The sequence below is a fragment of the Pseudonaja textilis genome, chromosome 1 (assembly GCF_049901715.1).
Source record: "Pseudonaja textilis isolate UNSWEBS1 chromosome 1, rPseTex1.2, whole genome shotgun sequence".
NCBI classification, from domain to species: Eukaryota; Metazoa; Chordata; class Lepidosauria; order Squamata; family Elapidae; genus Pseudonaja; species Pseudonaja textilis.
The window spans coordinates 61,773,779-61,791,686 of record NC_141990.1 but is presented as its reverse complement, the minus strand read 5'-3'; the positions used below and the strand labels follow the sequence as shown (position 1 = coordinate 61,791,686).

At 38.0% G+C, this 17,908-nt stretch overlaps 1 protein-coding gene across 3 annotated transcripts; it reads right to left on the bottom strand.

Moving 5' to 3' along the window:
* Positions 1-1,037: 1,037 nt before the first annotated feature.
* Positions 1,038-15,331, bottom strand: TSLIG3A (tRNA splicing ligase complex subunit 3A). 3 transcript variants are annotated; one of them, XM_026695531.2, is made up of 9 exons: positions 15,038-15,331; positions 14,442-14,546; positions 11,385-11,533; positions 10,897-11,031; positions 9,393-9,577; positions 7,918-7,998; positions 5,123-5,239; positions 4,039-4,206; positions 1,038-2,752 (listed from the first exon to the last, which is right to left on the bottom strand). In XM_026695531.2, the coding sequence occupies exons 2-9, from the start codon at positions 14,492-14,494 to the stop codon at positions 2,018-2,020; spliced, it is 1,623 nt and encodes a 540-aa protein (XP_026551316.1). In that variant the 5' UTR covers positions 14,495-14,546; positions 15,038-15,331; the 3' UTR covers positions 1,038-2,017. The 3 variants fall into 3 exon arrangements, with proteins under 3 accessions (XP_026551316.1, XP_087792013.1, XP_087792026.1); XM_087935887.1 differs by lacking the exon at positions 15,038-15,331 and adding an exon at positions 14,927-14,987; XM_087935900.1 differs by lacking the exon at positions 15,038-15,331 and adding an exon at positions 14,711-14,934.
* Positions 15,332-17,908: the final 2,577 nt, after the last annotated feature.

The window sequence follows — 17,908 nt, the reverse complement described above, 5'->3', positions numbered from 1 at the left end:
CTTTCACATAGCAGACTTCTTTCCCGGTCAAGATTTCATGCCATCCTAGTTGTCCATAGACTGAAATATCTTACACAGGCATTGCCTACCTGTGCTAGCTGTTCAGTAATTCTTTTATGTTGACATATTGGTCAATATGCACAATACAATATACAAGCTGTTAATTCACTATTATGTCTTATATGTTTTTGATTCACCTAACATGTTTATATATCTCTAAAAAGGTGTCCTCACCCATGTTAAGTAGTAGTAATTTCAGCAAAGATTTCCAAGATACCAAACTACTTGAAATGTTATTTGCACTATTGGTACCATGCACAGCAGCTTTTTTTAAAAAAAAATTGCCACAAACATTTAAAGACATATATGCAAAACTTTCTGTATGTGATAACGGAACACCGTCGTCCTCTAATCCAATGATTAACAAGAAGATGGTATGTATTTTTAAGTTGTGTATCAGGAGCAGCACCTAGTGGAGATTTTTAAAACTGTGAACTATTTTATGCTGCAAATATCAGAGCTTTTAGGAACTATTTTTACTGAGCTATAAATATCTTATTTTCAGAATCTAGTGACCAGAATTCTCAATACACTTTTAGCACATTGACTTCAAAATATGCATACTTGGTAACTATGAAGTGGAACAAATGGGCTTGATGAGTCAAAGAATGCAATACAAACCTGGATGAAAAATTAGTTGGTGCCCCTGTAAAGTGAACCAATATATTTCAGAATGGGTTAAGTGTTTTTCTTCTGCCATTCCCATTCTCACGGCTTTCTAAAATTGTTCTGCCAGACGTAATTTAGTATCAATAAGAGGACAATCAATTCCTGCTAGATGATAATGCTTCTCTTTGAGATAAATACAGGGTATTTTCTTCCCATCTCCAGTTCTGTTTACTGCAGAACAGTCCACCAATCCAATTCTTTTTAGTCTTAAAAACAAGCTTTCAACTGTAAGATGCTTCTTCCACCTCATGCTAAAGAAACAAAGCAATTCATTTTTGTAATGTTAAGGACCAATAAGCCAAAGGAAGGACAGTTATTTTTTTTTTATTGCTCACCTTTTACAAGAGCACACCTTCAGCCATTTTCTTTTCACAGCTTGACAATATTTCTATTTGCAAATAAACCAAAAAGTAAAGGCAAGGCGCACTAATGCAACTTTTAGTGAAGAAAAATGTAACAAACTGAGCAGAAGGATATTTCATCTTGAGTTCAATGACAAAATGAAACCATTCTGCATTTTGGGTTGAGTGGTTCTAATTAGTGCATAAAAAATGGTTCCAGGCTGCCATTACTGCTAGCTAGTTTCAAGTAAAAGTTAGGCTGATCAGGGGACCAACTGGTTTGTAATTGATGAGAGCAAGGTGGACGTATAAGGAAGCATGGGGCTATTTCTAGTCTCTCTTTACAACTTAGCTTGACTAACTATGATTTTGCATGGCATGAGTGTCAGGATATTTGATTTGACATGTGTTTTCAGTCAGAGCAATAAGGCTACTTGAACAAGTTACTAGCAGTAGAGCTCATATAATAAATCCAGGGCCTAGCAAAGAAGACTGCAATTCTTTGCATAGTTAAAATGCTTAAATCCATCTGACTTAACTGGACTTATGCACAGCTAACTACACAGATGTGCAGCGTTACAGTATAGATCTGAAGTCAGCAATCCAATATGGTATATAAATAAGAGAAGGATTTACATGGGAAAAAAACAAGTCCATGTAAAAAGATAGGCATACTGGTTCTCATATTACTTGCATGAACACCCATGCATTCTGAATCTCCAGTTTACTGTAAGATATAGAATCTCGGCTGCTGTATTAAAAGTTCTGAGTCCCGGAGAAGAAAACTGCATTTAGACTTGGGCAGTGTATCCATATTTTCATGTATGCTCAAAAGCACAAATAGTTGGAAAGGTCAGCCTGACATGTCGACTGATATTAAGTCAAAAAGAAAAAATTAAGCAGACTACTATTACATGAGCTCTGCCAATTGAGAAACTTTTATAGCCTCAACTTGTGAAGTGTCTTCCTTGTCCAAATCCAGATTGATTGTACTGATATCCCCCTTGCTGGAAATGCTGCTCAAACTGACCCCCCTGATTAATGTTCTGTGCACCTCTTCCTCCCCAGCCACCTCCTTGCCCACCACGGTTGCCACGGCCTCCGCGGCCACCTCGCCCTCCTCCACGACCTCCACCTCGATCACCGGTGTGCCCATCTTGGTATCTGTCTTGTTGATAGGTGCCACTTCCACCTTGATATCCACTTCCTGAATAGGATGATTGGTAACCACCATATCCGCCTCCTTGGTAGCCACCTCCACTGCCACCACCATGGTAACCACCAGTTTGAAATCCAGAATCTCTGTAATTATTATCCCTATAGACATCTTGATAGCCACTTCCTCCACCATCGGTCCAGCCACCTTGAGGTTTGCCTCCTCTTCCTCCCCCTCTGCCACCATGGTCATAGCCACCACGTCCACGGCCTCGTTCGTGACCCCCGTGCTCATGACTCCCTCTGTTTCCATAGGAGTCATATCCTCCTCGACTTCCTCTTTCATAACTCCCTTGGTCATAGCCTCCTCGGCCTCCATAGGATGACTCATAGCAACCTCTTCCACCTCTGCCACCACTTTGCTGTTGAGGACCATCTTGCCTTTTCTGCCATGGTGGCATCTCAGGTGGAGGTGGCTCGATTTCATTGGGTCTCCCACCTCGGTCAGGCACTCTGCCCATAAGCACCTAAAAGGGAACAAAACCAATACGGCGAAAAAGTAAATGCAAAAGTATGCCAATACATCATCATCTTTTTTTTAAAAAAAAAAGCTTATATAAATTTGAGTCCATGTAAGGAAAAAAATAAATAAAACATTGCAAGGAAAAATACAAACTCCTTCATTTAGCAAGGGAAAAGACGCTTCCAAAGATAAAGCTTATAAAGCATTTACTGGTGAGGAAAATATTCTCCAGCCGGACTTTTCCAAGCACAGACTAGCCAGTGGAGTACACTATGCTTCAATTAAAGTAAAGGGAAGGTAAAGGGGAGACAAAGGGAAGGATACACTGGGAATATCATCAGGCATGTTAGGATACAGGCCTGTGGAGGAAGAGAGGAGAGACCCATAAGTCTTGCCTACTCATTCTATAAGTACCCTGTAATATCCTTCCAGATTTTGTCTTGGCTGAAAACCAAAACATTCCAATTTTGGTTTGGCCAGATTGGGACTCTCTTCAGCCAATCCGCCAAATTGTCAAACCACAGTGTGGTTTGTTCTTGCACAGAACAGTAATTAATTTTGGGGAAAGTTAGAATTTAAAGAATATCATAATCACAATCGTGGATTTAAAATACAGCTCAGTTCAAACAGCATGGTTTTGTTAGGCAAAGCTCTAAAGTCTGAAACTCTAAATAATATGGCATGTTTTTAATCTCTGAAGGAAAAATAGCCTTAAACTGATCGATATAGTACAAAAATAGACTGGGCTGTGTATACAGCTTCCAAAGGTATCAAATAAATCCTTCAGTGGAACGAACCTGGCATTCACTCTTTTCTAATGTCAGATGTAATCTACAGTATGTTACAGATGATTTACTGCAAGCATTTTTACATCCCTGAGTACATCTGTAATCAGGCATTACATTACCTTTTTATGAACAAGCTTGCTAGCTGGTACATTAGTACAAGTATGCCCATGTTACTGTTTTGCTTACAAATTCAAACCTTGCTTTTACAAGCAAGTATAAAAACATAAACCAAGTAACTAAATTGCCATTAATGGCCAATCATTTCCAGCTCAGAGAAGTCAGCTCTGATGCAATAACATCATAAGTCCTAGGGAAGGAAGGAAGGAAGGGAGGGAGGGATTAATTTTGGCAAAAGGAACAAGGAAAAGGATGGAAACTCAAGGTTCATATATGCACAGAAAACCATGAAATTTTGCATGAGTACAATTTTCTTCCAATGCAATTCCTTAACAAACACAAATATGTACAAATTAAAAAAACATCATCTGAACAACACAAATACCTTATTAATGGCACATGCAGTCTTTTCTCTGATAGAGCCACTGCTAGTCCTCATTATCTTTGATAAATCTTGCCGAGCTGCCAAAAGGTGTGCAACAGATATAGCAGATTTAGCAGATAAGATGGCACGCTTTGGCTGATAGACTTTAGCCAATTTCTCTGTTTGGCTCTATTACAGAGAGAGAGAGGAAGTGAAGGAAATCAATTGTACGAAACATTGTTAAACAATTATGAAGCATGTAGGCATACATTGAAACAACATGTGGAAAGTTTTTACAACAATGGCTGTATTTACTCATGAAGAAGTATATAATGAAATAATCTTTCAAGCCACATTGGATTATCTGATGCTGAAAACTTCCCTGTTTCTTCTTTGTTTCACCAACCATACTGAGGTTGGTGAAGTGTTTTGTTATATATTATGTGAGCAGTCTAAACAACAGTGTGTAAGGTATTCACTGTCTAACAAAACCATCTCCTACCTGGTGCTTTTAGATAAGTTGAACTAGAACTCTATCAAACCAGGTTCAATCACCGTATTTTTCGGTGTATAAGATGCATTTTTTCCCCCTCCAAAAGTGGGTGGAAATGTCTGTGCGTCTTATACAGCTAATGTTGCCGAAGCCCCGCCCACTTGCGAGCCCTCACCCTTTGGCCTCTGCCGCCCAGCAATTTGCCTTCTTGCAGCAAACAGCAAACAGCCTAGTCAGTTTCAGCACAGCTTGATTTAGCATGAGCAGCTGATTGTCGGTTGGATCTGACTCCAGGAATACTGACGATCGGCTGTTCCAGTCTGCAAGGATTGCCACTGCTTATCGCCACTTCCACATGCCCCGTTTTTGGCCTCCACACATCCCATTGGACACGATATCAAAAGCCACTGAGAGGTCAAGGAGAACAAGCATGATTGCACCACCTCTATCTCACTCTCAACAGAGATCATGGACAAGCAAGAGCAATGCTGTTTCTGTCCCATAACCAGGACTAATTCCTGACTGAAAGGGGTTAATTACATACAGTTGTCTAACTACAGACAGACAATACACTTAAAAAAAAACCTATTTGACTACAGAAAGAAACTATACCTTCGCTCGATCTGACCAGCCGAATGACTGTACAGTTACATCCAGACGTTTCACTAATAATTTTCTCCGAACTTCATATTCATTGGCTATGGCTTGATTAATAGCTTCAATTTTTTCCTGAAATGAAAATTCACACATATGTTCGAATCTCTCAAAACCTTGTATTACAGGATTCAATTCAAATCATATCTCAAAGAAATATATTGGATCACTCAGGCAAAAGTATCAATTGCACTCATCCCCAGTTCTAATTAAAATTCTCTATTTTGCATATAGGAGCAACTGTAATTCAACAGTAATTATAACAAGGTACTAAACCACAGTTTGATCCTGTATAAAGCCCCGATTAGCAAAATAATATTAAACTGCACTTTAGAAAACAGGATTCAAAATCTGTCTTATCCACAAGGAGACAACTAGGAAAGCTGAAATGGGAAGAAAACATAATTCCAACACTCAGCCAAGCTTAAGAAATTACATCATGTTTTTCTTTGACAGACAATGAACAGAATAAGACTCACTAGAGCATAAACTCTGGAGAGCCTCTAGAGCAGGTGTGTCAAATTCATGGCCTGCGGGCTGGATGAGTCACATGCTGGCTATGCCCACCATTTTAGCGAAGGGCAAAAAGTCACAATACTTCATGTGACGGCAACATGACGCCTCAAGTTTGACACCTCTGCTCTAGATGTTCTAAACCAGGGATGCCCAACCTTGGTAATTAAGAGTTGTGAACTGACTGGGGAATTTGGGGAGTTGAAGTTCATAAGTCTTAAAGTTGCCAAGTTCTAAATTATGTTTTAAATCTGACAACAATCAGTATTATTTTTCTAAGATGTTGTTTTTTCCAATATCTAGCTTATTTTGTAATGTATCTCCTAGACAGAAAAAATGTAAAAATTATTTAAATAATAATGCACCTTATAAAAATACAGTGGCATGAACTGAATTCAATTTGTTGTTTGATTCCGGCTAATTTCAATGGCTAGACTTTCCACTAGAAATGTTCTACCTGCTTTACACTTGCATTTTCAGAATAACAGAGTTGGAAGGGCGGGTCATCTAGTCCAAACTCCTGTTCAAACAGGAGACTTTACATCATTCCAGACAAATGGCTGTCCAGTCTCTTCCTAAAAGCCTCCAGTGAAGGAGCACCAACAACTTCTGGAGGCAAGTTGTTCCATTGATTAATTGTCCTAACTGTCAGGAAATTTCTCATTAGTTCTAGGTGGCTTCTCTCCTTGATTGGTTTCCATTCATTGTTACTTGTCTTGCCTTCTAGTGTATAGGATAATTGGTTGACCTCCTCTTCTCTCTGGTAGCATCTCAAATATTGGAACACTGCTAAAAGGACACCTCTAGACTTCCTTTTCACTTAACTAGACACACACCCAATTCCTGCAACCGTTCTTCATATGTTTTAGCCTCCAACCCCCTAATCATTTTTGTTGCTTTTTTCTGCATTCTTTCCACAGTCTCAACATCTTTTTTTATAATATGATGACCAAAACTGGATACGGTATTCTGAGTGTGGACTTACTAAGGCAATTTTCAATGCAATTTTCTTCTAAGGTAACATTAAATAAATCTCATTATGACATTACATTGTATAATTTTATTTTTAATCAATTTGTCCAGCTGCCCTACTTGGCATATGACTCAGAACAACCTACATCAATAAACAATAAGAAATCAATAAGAACTACCTAACAAAACCAAGTATAAAAACATAATCCAAAACAAGTGCTGGGGGACAAAACCTCATTCAATAGGTCAGACCATCTTAGACCCAATCTGTAAGGAAAACAGGTGTTCAACACCTACCTAAAGGTGCCAACCAAATCTCAGGAAAGACATTACAAAGGGTGAGAGAGACTACAAAGAAGGCAGGTTTCCTGGGTCCCGACAGATAACACTGCTTAAGTAATAGGACCCAAAGCATGCCAACCTTGTCAGATCTTGCCAGAGAAACAGACATGACTCAAGAATACTATCACACGTGTAAACTGACCTTGTGCTGCAAAGGGCTTTGTAGGTAATGACTAATACGTTGAATGCCCCCCAAAGTAATGAGAGTCTTTTAGATAGGATTATCTTGGAACATACAATGTCCAATTCCACTTTATTCAGGGGCGTTAAGAAATCACAATCATAACATGGGTTGAAAATGTGGGACAGCAAGGTATTGATGTCCTTAAATGTATTTTGTTTCATTTTTTTCTTTCTAAAATTTAGAATTACTTTTGGAATTCCATTTTACCCTTGCCAAAATTAGAATACATTCTGATACAGAATTATATTTTTCTATTTTGAATGACATGACTCATTTCCCGTTTATTGTTCCAAATGAAATACTGCTAGTGTGAAGCATGTTTGTCCCTTCTCCTTGTGTTTGCAAAGCATTACAATCTGAATAATGTTTAAGTTTAACTTTTAGTGCTCTTCATATAAAGAACATATATAAAAATATTTTCAGAAAATGAGTATTGAAGTATTCTATAATTTCAATTTTTATAGCCATCCACATGTACATGATTCTGGGCAGTTAACCAGAATTTAAAGAATAGAGAAGTTAAATAACATTCCAATGGTCATATTGGGAAAAATATCCACACGATTCTAGAGGTTATATCCCAATTCCTCCCTCAGCCCAATGTCCAAGAAATTCTGACTATAACATTCAATTTCAAAAAAAGTATATCACTTGCTTTGTTGTTTTAATTCGGATGAAATACAGCACCAATGCCAATGAATAAAATTAATACCAGTAGTGAGATTTATAAGCAAATCCTTACCCAATGGACTGGACCCATTGGTTTTGACAATAAAGGTTTTCCCACATGATTTGAAGGGACCTTTGTTAATGTTTCTTTTAACTGTAACAAAATAAATTGTATTAGTGGATTATATAGACAAAAAGCATAATATGCAAATATTCATATTTCTCCAGTTTCAGATCTATATATAATGAACATAATGCAGGACAAGATCTGCTCAAGGACATCTCATCTTTTCAACCCCATTGCTCTCCCAACAATTGTTCCAGATAATCACCCAATCTTCCATTATTTTGAGAAGAGTGGTGAGCTGCAGGAGCAGAGAAGGAATTACCCTCTCATTCTGCTTACAAATAAAACTGCTAATATATTTTAAAGAATTCTATGCAACGTAATATTTTTATAACAATTGCATGGTACAATACAGGTATTGTCTTGATAAAAGAATTGGTATCTATTGCAATGTTTTTTAAAAAAAATTAAAATGTGTGAAATCAAAATAAAATAAAAAGAATGATATAAAATCCATAGCATGTCAATATCATTAACTCGTCACGTAACACAACAAAACTTCAAATTTAAGGGAAAAGTATTCAAAAATGAGCGACAGCTTCTTTACTCCAGCAATCTTAAGTACAATATGAAATCTGCTGAGCAACTAACAGAGCCTAACGTAATTGTTTACTGCCTCTCTTCATTTTCTATTATCAAATTAATATTATGAAGACAGCTACTACACTTTCACACATGGATGATTTTGAAGAACTCAACGTTTGTACCATTTTGCTTAGCGTTCTAAAGGTAAGCCTCTCCTATGGATTTTGGAAGTTGTAGAGGGACCAAGGGATCATGTGTTGTTGTTTTTTTACATCAATAATATATTTTATAATCCACAGAAAAAACTCAGTTCAAGAACATTTATGATAATTTATTTCAAGCAATTCTGGAAAAAAATGCAGGAGACTCCTGCATTAGATTATCAAGAAATAACTGAATGTCTTTAAAACTAAGATTTTTTTCTTTTTCACACTGTCATATTGGTGATAATTTTGAAGAAATAACAGTTTATTCATAGCACCTGAACACCATGTTCCATAAGCCAAATTGGGCATACAGTGGGATAATCTCTAAAGGGTCTTTTTTGATATCTCTGCCAGGTAAAATAAGCCGCCTAAAATAATTTTAGAAAGATGGTATTTTGGGTAATATTGCTACAATTGTTATAGCTATTCCCATTCCCAAGAAGGCTTACTTTGTGCCTCTTTTAATTACCTTTCCAGAATAATATGACACAATAATCACTACCTATGCACTACAACAGGGGTCTTCAAACTTGACAACTTTAAGACTTGTGGACCTCAACTCCCAGAATTCCTCCTCCAAACATGTTAGCTCAGAAATTCTGGGAGTTGAAGTTCACAAGTCTTAAACTTGCCAAGTTTGAAGACTCCTGTACTAGAAAGTTACTGTATATTCAAAACTTTAGTTCTTACCTTTTTTTCTATTCCACTGAAGAACTGGAGCATTGTTATGTTGGCTGGGGGCTTTGACATGCCTAAAGCAATGCATATGCCTTTTAATTCCTGAAATACTTCACTACCAGTACCTTCCTGAGCTTTTTTCGGGGGAGCATTCACATACAGCATTTTAGCAGCTTCTAATTCTGAGATGAGGTATGCTGAAAGATGAAAAGTTACCATTCAGTACGGCAGAGTTCATTTTTTAAAAGTCTAAGAGCATTGCTTATTTTAACCCAAGAATATAATTTTACACGCTACATTGCAAGAAATGATTAAATAACACAACAGCCTTAAATAAGATGACCTAAAGATAAATCCATAGCAGTAACAACCATTTTAGAGAGCAGAGAAAAATTAATTATTGAGCCAGAACATGGCATTATTCATAGAATAGTAAGGAAAATTAAAGTGTAGATCACATAGCTAAAATGGAAATTTATTTTCATGTATTTTTCATAAATCAACCATAAAAATTTACATTCAAGAACAGTTTATAACCTAAACCACCAAAATGATGACTAAAGAGCAACAATCTTGCAGAAACCTTCTATTTCATAATATCATGTGTGAATTTCTTTTAACTGTCAAGCAGATCATCTTGCCGGCAAATTTTATTCCTAACAAGCAAGGGAAATGTGCTTATTTTGATTCAACTACCAATACTATAGCTACATGATTTCTGATTTACTTGGGACATGGCACAGTGCTACTCAAATATTCTTGGATGATGTTATTCCATCCTATGAACTAACAAATCAGGATAGTCTTAGTGTTAAATCATTTCTTTTCCAGAAAGGTATAAATCTAGGTTCCCACATAATACAAATAGCAAAACATTGATGATAATGTCTTGTGTCTACAGACTAAAGAAATCAAGCTCAATTAACAATAGCACAAGAGGACACTTCTGTTCCTAATTAAACATTCAAATATCTTAGTCTAATATCATGTTTCTCCGAAAATAAGACCTGTCCAAAAAATAAGTCCTAGCCTGATTTTTAAGAATGCACCTAATATAAGTCCTACCCCCCAAAATAAGCCTTGGTAAAGATTGTAATCAGCCCAGGGTGGGTGTGGCCAGCACAGGAAGCAGCGAGTGCACAGGGACCGATGGAGAGGACTGGGCCAGCAGTAGCAGCATTCCCCCTCCCATCAGCCCCTGTATTTGCCACCTTCTGTACATGAAAAAATAAGACTTCCCCCCAAAATAAGCCCAGGTGTTTATTTTGGACCCCCCCCCCCAAGAAAATAAGCCTGGGTCTTATTTTCAGAGAAACACAATATTCCATGGATGCATTACTGATAGGATTTGAAGCCGGTGCTTCAGCATATCCAATTTCGGTCTCTTTCCAATTACCATTAATCCATTCCTGTGATTCTAAAAATCAAAAGTGGCTTAATGATACCACCATTTGCAGAATACTATATTATTATTTTCTTCATTTGTTACTGTTTTCTTAAGTTTCATTTAACTTACTGAGGAGCAGGAGGCAGTTTTTTTGATTGAGAAGGCGCTTGGTGACGTCTCCTGATGTTAGTGTTGTATAAGGACAATTCATTTCACCTAGTAACCCACTAATTTCAAGCTGGAACTCATCTGCTTCACTTGGACCTTAAGACATATTTTTAGGTAATAAAAATATCTCACTCATTAAATATCCAAACAAATAGTCAACACTGATCAATGAAGTTTAAATTGCATCACTTTTAAAACTAGAATGCATTGTGAGCATGCATTGCAAGGAGGAAAAAAATGAATGATTCAATAGTAAACTAAACTTTTTTTGTTATTCTTAATAAATGTATGCACATAAATGGAATGATTCTTATTAGCTGCAGTGCTTAATAGTTATCACAAAAGTACAAAAACTGTTATATTAATACCAAAGGAGATACATTAATAAATGACAGGATTAGTAAGAATGACACAACTGTATAAATGATGCTGGGATCCTGATTACTCACTGTTAGTTGCTTGTACATTTTCCTCTAGTTTGCAAAACAGTCTCAACTCTGAAACCAACCAAGCACAGAGCTTGGTATATTCAGGGGAAGTGGCTCCACCAGAAGCTGCCAGGGCCAGAGCTCCATCTTCTAACAATGGACCTTTGTAACTAATAAACAAAACAAACATGTGATATCTCAAATCCCTTATGCAATGTACAGAACACTCAATTTATTGTATATATAATAACAGAAATTACAATACAGATAGTCCTTGGATTGCACCAGTAATTGGAACCAGGACTGTAGTCACTAGGGATGCAGTCATAAAGTATGCCATCACATGACTCCATAGCTTAGCTAGGCAATCCCAGGAGTCACATTTGCTATCATAACCCCCGGGATATACAGATCGTGAAGCAGGAAGGAGGAGTCACAGACAGGTAAGGAGCATGGGGGAGTGGGGGCCAGGGACTAGGGTTGTGGGCAGGGGCAAGGTGATCACTGTGGGCAGGCCGTGGGAAGCATGGGTGGGCAAGCCAAGGCTGCAGTCTAGTGGAGGGAAGTGCTGAGATTGTGTGCTAAGGAGCATGGGCAGATTGGGGGGGTTGCTACAGAGCACGAGACCTCTGCAATCTCATACTCTGCAGTGGAAGTCTCCTCAGGAGAAAAAGTGGCAAGAGTGACTTATGGGCGCGATTTGCAACTTTCCTTGCCCTTTTCCCCATTGATTTCCTTGTGGGAAGCTGACAATGAAATTTGCAGATGGTGATCACTATACCACGGCTCACTGCAATGTTGTAATTGCAAGCTGGGCACCAAGCATGCAGCTCACAATCATGGAAATGTTGTGATGGCTGCAACTTCACAGGTCAGCTTTAAGTCCCCCTCATTCAGAGCTGTTATAATTTTAAATAGTTGCTGAACAAGCAATCATAAGTTGAAACCTATACATAATTGGAAATAATCATTACTGATTTTAAGGAAACTTCCTGCCAAATAAATGGGCTAAGAAATCTTACATCTCCATGAAATTAAAAGTTCTATTATATGCATATTTACTTTTTCCTCATTTCAATGATGTTCTACTCTTACTTTATCTTTTTGAGCTCCTTGTATCAAAGGCCTGTACTGTGCAACAATGGGAGTATCAATGGAAAAAGTGACAAGTTTGTGGTCAAAGTCATACTTGAGCAAAAATGGTGCTAGATATTCTATTCATTATATATTACTTCAGTATTTAAATATAGACATTGCATTCTCTCTCAACTGTTGGAAATGTATCTATCAAGTTGAATAGTTTTTCATTTTTGTTGGCAATTCTGTAAAATGCACACTTTTGAAAAATAATTTTAATACAATGAAACAATGTTAAGGATGAATTTCTCTTTAATTGCTACTAAACATTACTAAATCATAAGCTTCTTGTATGAGAAATGAAACATCTTCAAACAAATGTTCTCATGAACACATATGGAAGACATTATGCTAGTAAAGCTGATCTAGTCATTCTTGCAACATGTTGCTTACATCAGCTCAGTATCAGAAGCATTTTCAAGAATCAACTATTCCAAATTAGTAAGTGTAATTGATTGAAATCTCATTTTTTTTCAACCTGTATTGTATGCACTGGATGCACATGACAGGAGGCAAAAGTTAAGTCACCTGGTCCTACCTATCATTCTGATGCTACAGATGCTCCTCTCTAACCTGCATATAATCATCTTCTGCACTTTGTTGAATCTTGTGTAGATATTTATTTACAAGATCTAAAGTGTACATGTTCTGCAGAAAAGTGCATACATCATCACATTCTCTACACGACTCAAAAGTATTACATTTGTATCACAGATTACCACCCTACTATTTTCAATAGTCTTAAGATTAAAGCCTTCACAAATATTTATTATAACGTTACTAAAACAGATGATGTGATCACAAGAAATAAAATCCATTCTGGATTTTCTCTGCAAAGATTATAATATTGTAGTACTAGAGAAATTAAATATATCTACTGTGGCTTTTCACTGACTGCCTCCTGGCGACGACAGGATCTGAACTCAGAGCCCTGGGCCTTCTCATGATAAATAAATAAACACACGGCACCAGTGTTTACTCGGGATGAAAAGGCACTTTAATAATGGTGGGTACTCCTTTTATAGGCTACATGCACACGTCATAGCAGAGACAAAGAAGCTTTCTACATAATTATGCTAATGCAAACCTATGCCATAGCTGGTATCTTATTGCTCCTACTTCTTAGCCCTGCCCAGTCACTCTTATCTCCATAACTTTCGTTTCTCCCATATAACTCTCGTTTCTCCAGTATCACATGGCAACATTCCATTGTTCATCCATCACTTTTACAAGGTTAACCATTGCAACGTTTAGCGTAACAGTACATTGCAACAATCTACTCTACTCTCTCGTGAAGCATAATATTGGGCAGCAACTGCATATTCTGAGATCCTCCTCCACCATCATAAATATACTTATTTGGCCCTTCCTTAGAAGGAGTTTCTCGCTGACTTCCATCTAGATTAGCTCCATTCTAACCTCACTTCAGTTGCCATCAGGTATTCCAAGATCGTTAATTGGAGTGAAGCCAGTGGGCCTTTCTTTATAGGGTGCAAATTTAAAAAGCCAAATGAAAGATCAGCTGACAAATCTCCCATTTCCCTTCCCCCCTGCATAACAGAAGACACTTCAAAGAAGAGTCAGCAATTAAAGTTAATTGATTAGAGGAGAAACAGCCATGGGAATTTAAGTGACAGGGGGAAAAAAGAGAATATCTTCGGAAGACATTGTGATCACCCCAAGACAGAGAGCATGCTAAAAAAAGAAATGGTTTTAAAAAATGGAAGTATAAAAATGATCCAATTAGATTAGATTAGATTAGATTAGATTAGATTAGATTAGATTAGATTAGATTAGATTAGATTAGATAGATAGATAGACAGACAGATAGATAGATAGACAGATAAGACAGGATAGAAAGATACAAATAGATAGATAGATATACAAATAGATAGATAGATATACAAATAGATAGATAGATATACACTTTCTCATACTCACCCGAGGTCTTCAAGTGATTCTAAAATGTCATTCTCCATGAGTTCCAACTCCATTCTGGGGCTTCAGAATGAACACAAAAGGAAAATGAAAACTAAACTCTGGAGCCTGCAAATGATTATGGGGGAGGGAGAGAGAGAAAAAAAGATTCAATGAATCTAACCGACTCCGAGTGGAATGAGCCTTTTCCTCCACCGTCTCCTCCCTCTCTCGAATAAGGGGCGAATCTGCCCCACTTGAACTCTGGGCGCCTTGTATTCCGAGAGACCCACCGAATCCCGGCTCTCTTTTCCATCTACGGTGACCCCAAATTAAGGCGCCACCCCGGTTCCACACAACCTCGCTATCTATACAGTGCTGTATTTCAGAAGCGGGTCTTCCCTCTTCCCCTTCCCTGCAAAGGCGCGGGGGCGGAGGGGGTTCTATCACCCCCTCTCCTAGCTGCAGCCCCCCCCCAAACCTCCCCTCCCCCACCGCCTTCACCCACCTCCTGCGCAGCTGCTACGCCGCGGAACGGTGCTGGGTTGGCATGTCAGAGGAGGGGAGGGGGGTAAAGGGCGGAGACAAGGAAAGCCCCCCCGCAATGACTGACCTCTCACCTGCCTTTGAAAGGTCGCCCAAGCAAACGCCTGGTTCAAATAGGTCGCTCTCTGCGTGTTCTAAACTTGCCGGCTTTTTTCCCTCTCGCGTTATTAGAACGTGTCAGTTTCAGAAAATTCTTGCCTTTGTCTCGGAGGGTTAATAAAAGTCAGCTTCGACGCGCAAGCTAAGAATACTCTGGCAGGCATAACACTGGACAGCCATACAAAGAATTCCTTTTCTTTTTTTTTTTTTTTTATCTGCGAGGAGACCACGTTGAAAAGCGTTAGGCCTGAAAAGGAAAGAATGACGTAGAGGGATAAGTGACAAAAGTACTTCAGGCGACAGTCACTCTCTTGATGAAAACTACAAATCCCAGCATGCTATCGGGTGCTTCCGTAACCTAACGGAGGTGGTTTAATGCTCGATTAACCTTTCGAGTCGGGAGCACGTTTTGGCTCCCTCGTGCGATTGAGGACTTTTGTGAAAGTAAGCGGGATTTCGACGTTATATTTCAGTTTAGGTCCTTTATTACCACTAGGTGGTGCATTTTGAACGTATTACACTAGCCACGTTTGTGATAGAAAGGCAATATTTGAATATAGATGAATGCTCAGATTAATTGCAAAAAAAAAAAAAGTTAGAATAAGGACACGTAAACCGCTGAGTTCAGCTATCTGCTCAGTGCAGGAATTAAAAATTAAAAATATTTGGGAGAGATTTAAACATCTAATTAAGGAAAGCCCACCTGTAACTTTCTATTCCAGCCTTTCTTATAATTGAAAGTTATTATTCTGTGTTCTGCATCTGGAATATTTACCCAATTATCAAAATTTATATTTTAGGTGAATTATACTCTAAAACTATTTCCTTTTTGCTTCTATCTCAAAAAGAAAAAAATAAGTCAATAATTGTTCTAACCTGTCGGGACTCAGCAGTACATTTTTACTTGATGTAAACAGATCTTCTTCCAATAATGCCTCTTATTGATCATATCTACTTTGCCCAGAAAGGAAAAGATTTCCTGTTTTAAGTCCATGATAATTTTCTTCAGCTTAATCAGTATCTCTCTTAAATAGCCTTGTGCCAGCTCTTTTAGAAGAATATGCAACTAGACAAATATGGACATCTTTTATAATTCATGAGTCATATACTTGATTAGATGAATTTGGTCATGCACATTGCACCTATTCTCAGCAAGTAAAATGAGTCCAACACAATTCTATCTACTATCAGAACAACCCTAACCCTGTTGTAAAACCGTTGCCTGTTTTATGTTGGTCATTGACCAAAATGAAGATTGAGTGGTATTTTCTTTTCAATACAGTATTATCACTTTATAGGCTTGTGAGTGAGCCATTTTTTTTACTGGCTGGAACATTTGGCTCACCTATCTTGCTGGTTGCTTCCTATTTTCCACAGACTTTTAGCCACTGGGTCAACACAGAGAGATGCTATTGCAAAAGGTATTTTGTAAGCAATGAGGTGAAGGAATCTGTATAGCCCCAGGAAGGTAGCTTAGCTTGGCAAGCCTCAATGTATTACCATCTTTTGTGTTCTCCCATTGATCAGTTGTAAATAAGTTTCCTGTTTTCAGTATTTTTCAACTGAAGGATCACCTTCAAAATATTTTAGAGATAAAAGGGGCTTCCGGTTGCAAGGCTTCGGCGGCGGCAGGAATCCGCATGTCTGCGGGTCCCTGCTGCGCTCACCGCTGAGGTACCCCCGATCCAACTGGATTTGGGGGTTGTCACTACCCCGGAGGGGCAGCAGAAGATAGAGGAGATCCGGGCAGGGGTCTGGGGATATCATACCCCCTTTCCACAGCCGGCTAGACTCCTTTTTCCTGAGGCGGTGGAGCAGCTGTCAGAAATGGCAGCCACAAAGGAATCTTCAACCGGATAAGATTTGTGCAGGAGGAAGAAACAGAAGAAGTTTTCTTGGCTGAACCAGGAGATTAAGATACTTTTAAATACCCTGGAAACCTGACTTTTGGATTGATACATTTGTTTCCAAAAGAAGTTGTTAAAGCAGCGAAAGTGCTGAAAGGAAAGTTCACTCCCCTTCCTTACAGAGAAAGCAAATGAGCACTGAAAAACCTGCTTCTTTAAGGTAAAAATAAGCTCTTTGTTATAAGTGGGAAGGACAGGACTAAAAAAATCTTTAAAAATTTGTTGGAGGAGACGCCTTGAAGATTATAAGACCAGCAACTAACTGTAATACGGCTTTAAAATATATTTTGGGATTTTGCCCCAGGAGGAAAAACTGCAAAGAGAAGAAGAGGAAATATTTTCTGTCTGTTTGGATTGTTTGATAACTTTGACACTTGGAAATTACTTTAAGATTAAAAACATTTGGGTTGTTCTTAAAAATTTACAATGGCACTATCTGTGGATGAATTAAAAATGGAATATGAAAAATTAAAAGAAAGAGAACAAGAAGGCAAGGATTCTTTGGGACCTGTCTTCCACTTTTTAGAAATGGCGGTTTCTACATATCAGCAAATACATGAGGAAGAAGAAGAACAAGAAGAAGAAAAGGAAGAAGCCATTTTTAATGGACAAAAAAGTTCAATTAAGAAAGAAAATAGGAAGAGAGGAAGGAAAAATGAGAATTTAAGATTTAATAAAACAACCAAGAAAAAGAAAAATAAGGTGAAAAAAAGGTACAATGTTAGAAAGCAACAGAAAAGAGAAATACAACAGAGAGGGGAAGTTAAAAAGGTGGAGGTCAGGAGGGGGTGGGGGCAAAAAGACCAGACTGGAGAAGAAAGGGAGGGAAAAAAAGCCACAAAGGTCTGAAACAAGATGCAAAAAAGCAGATTTTTTTCAGAGATAAAGGATAGAGTATAATTAAAGAAAGATTCTGCAAGAGTACATAAGATAGTATTG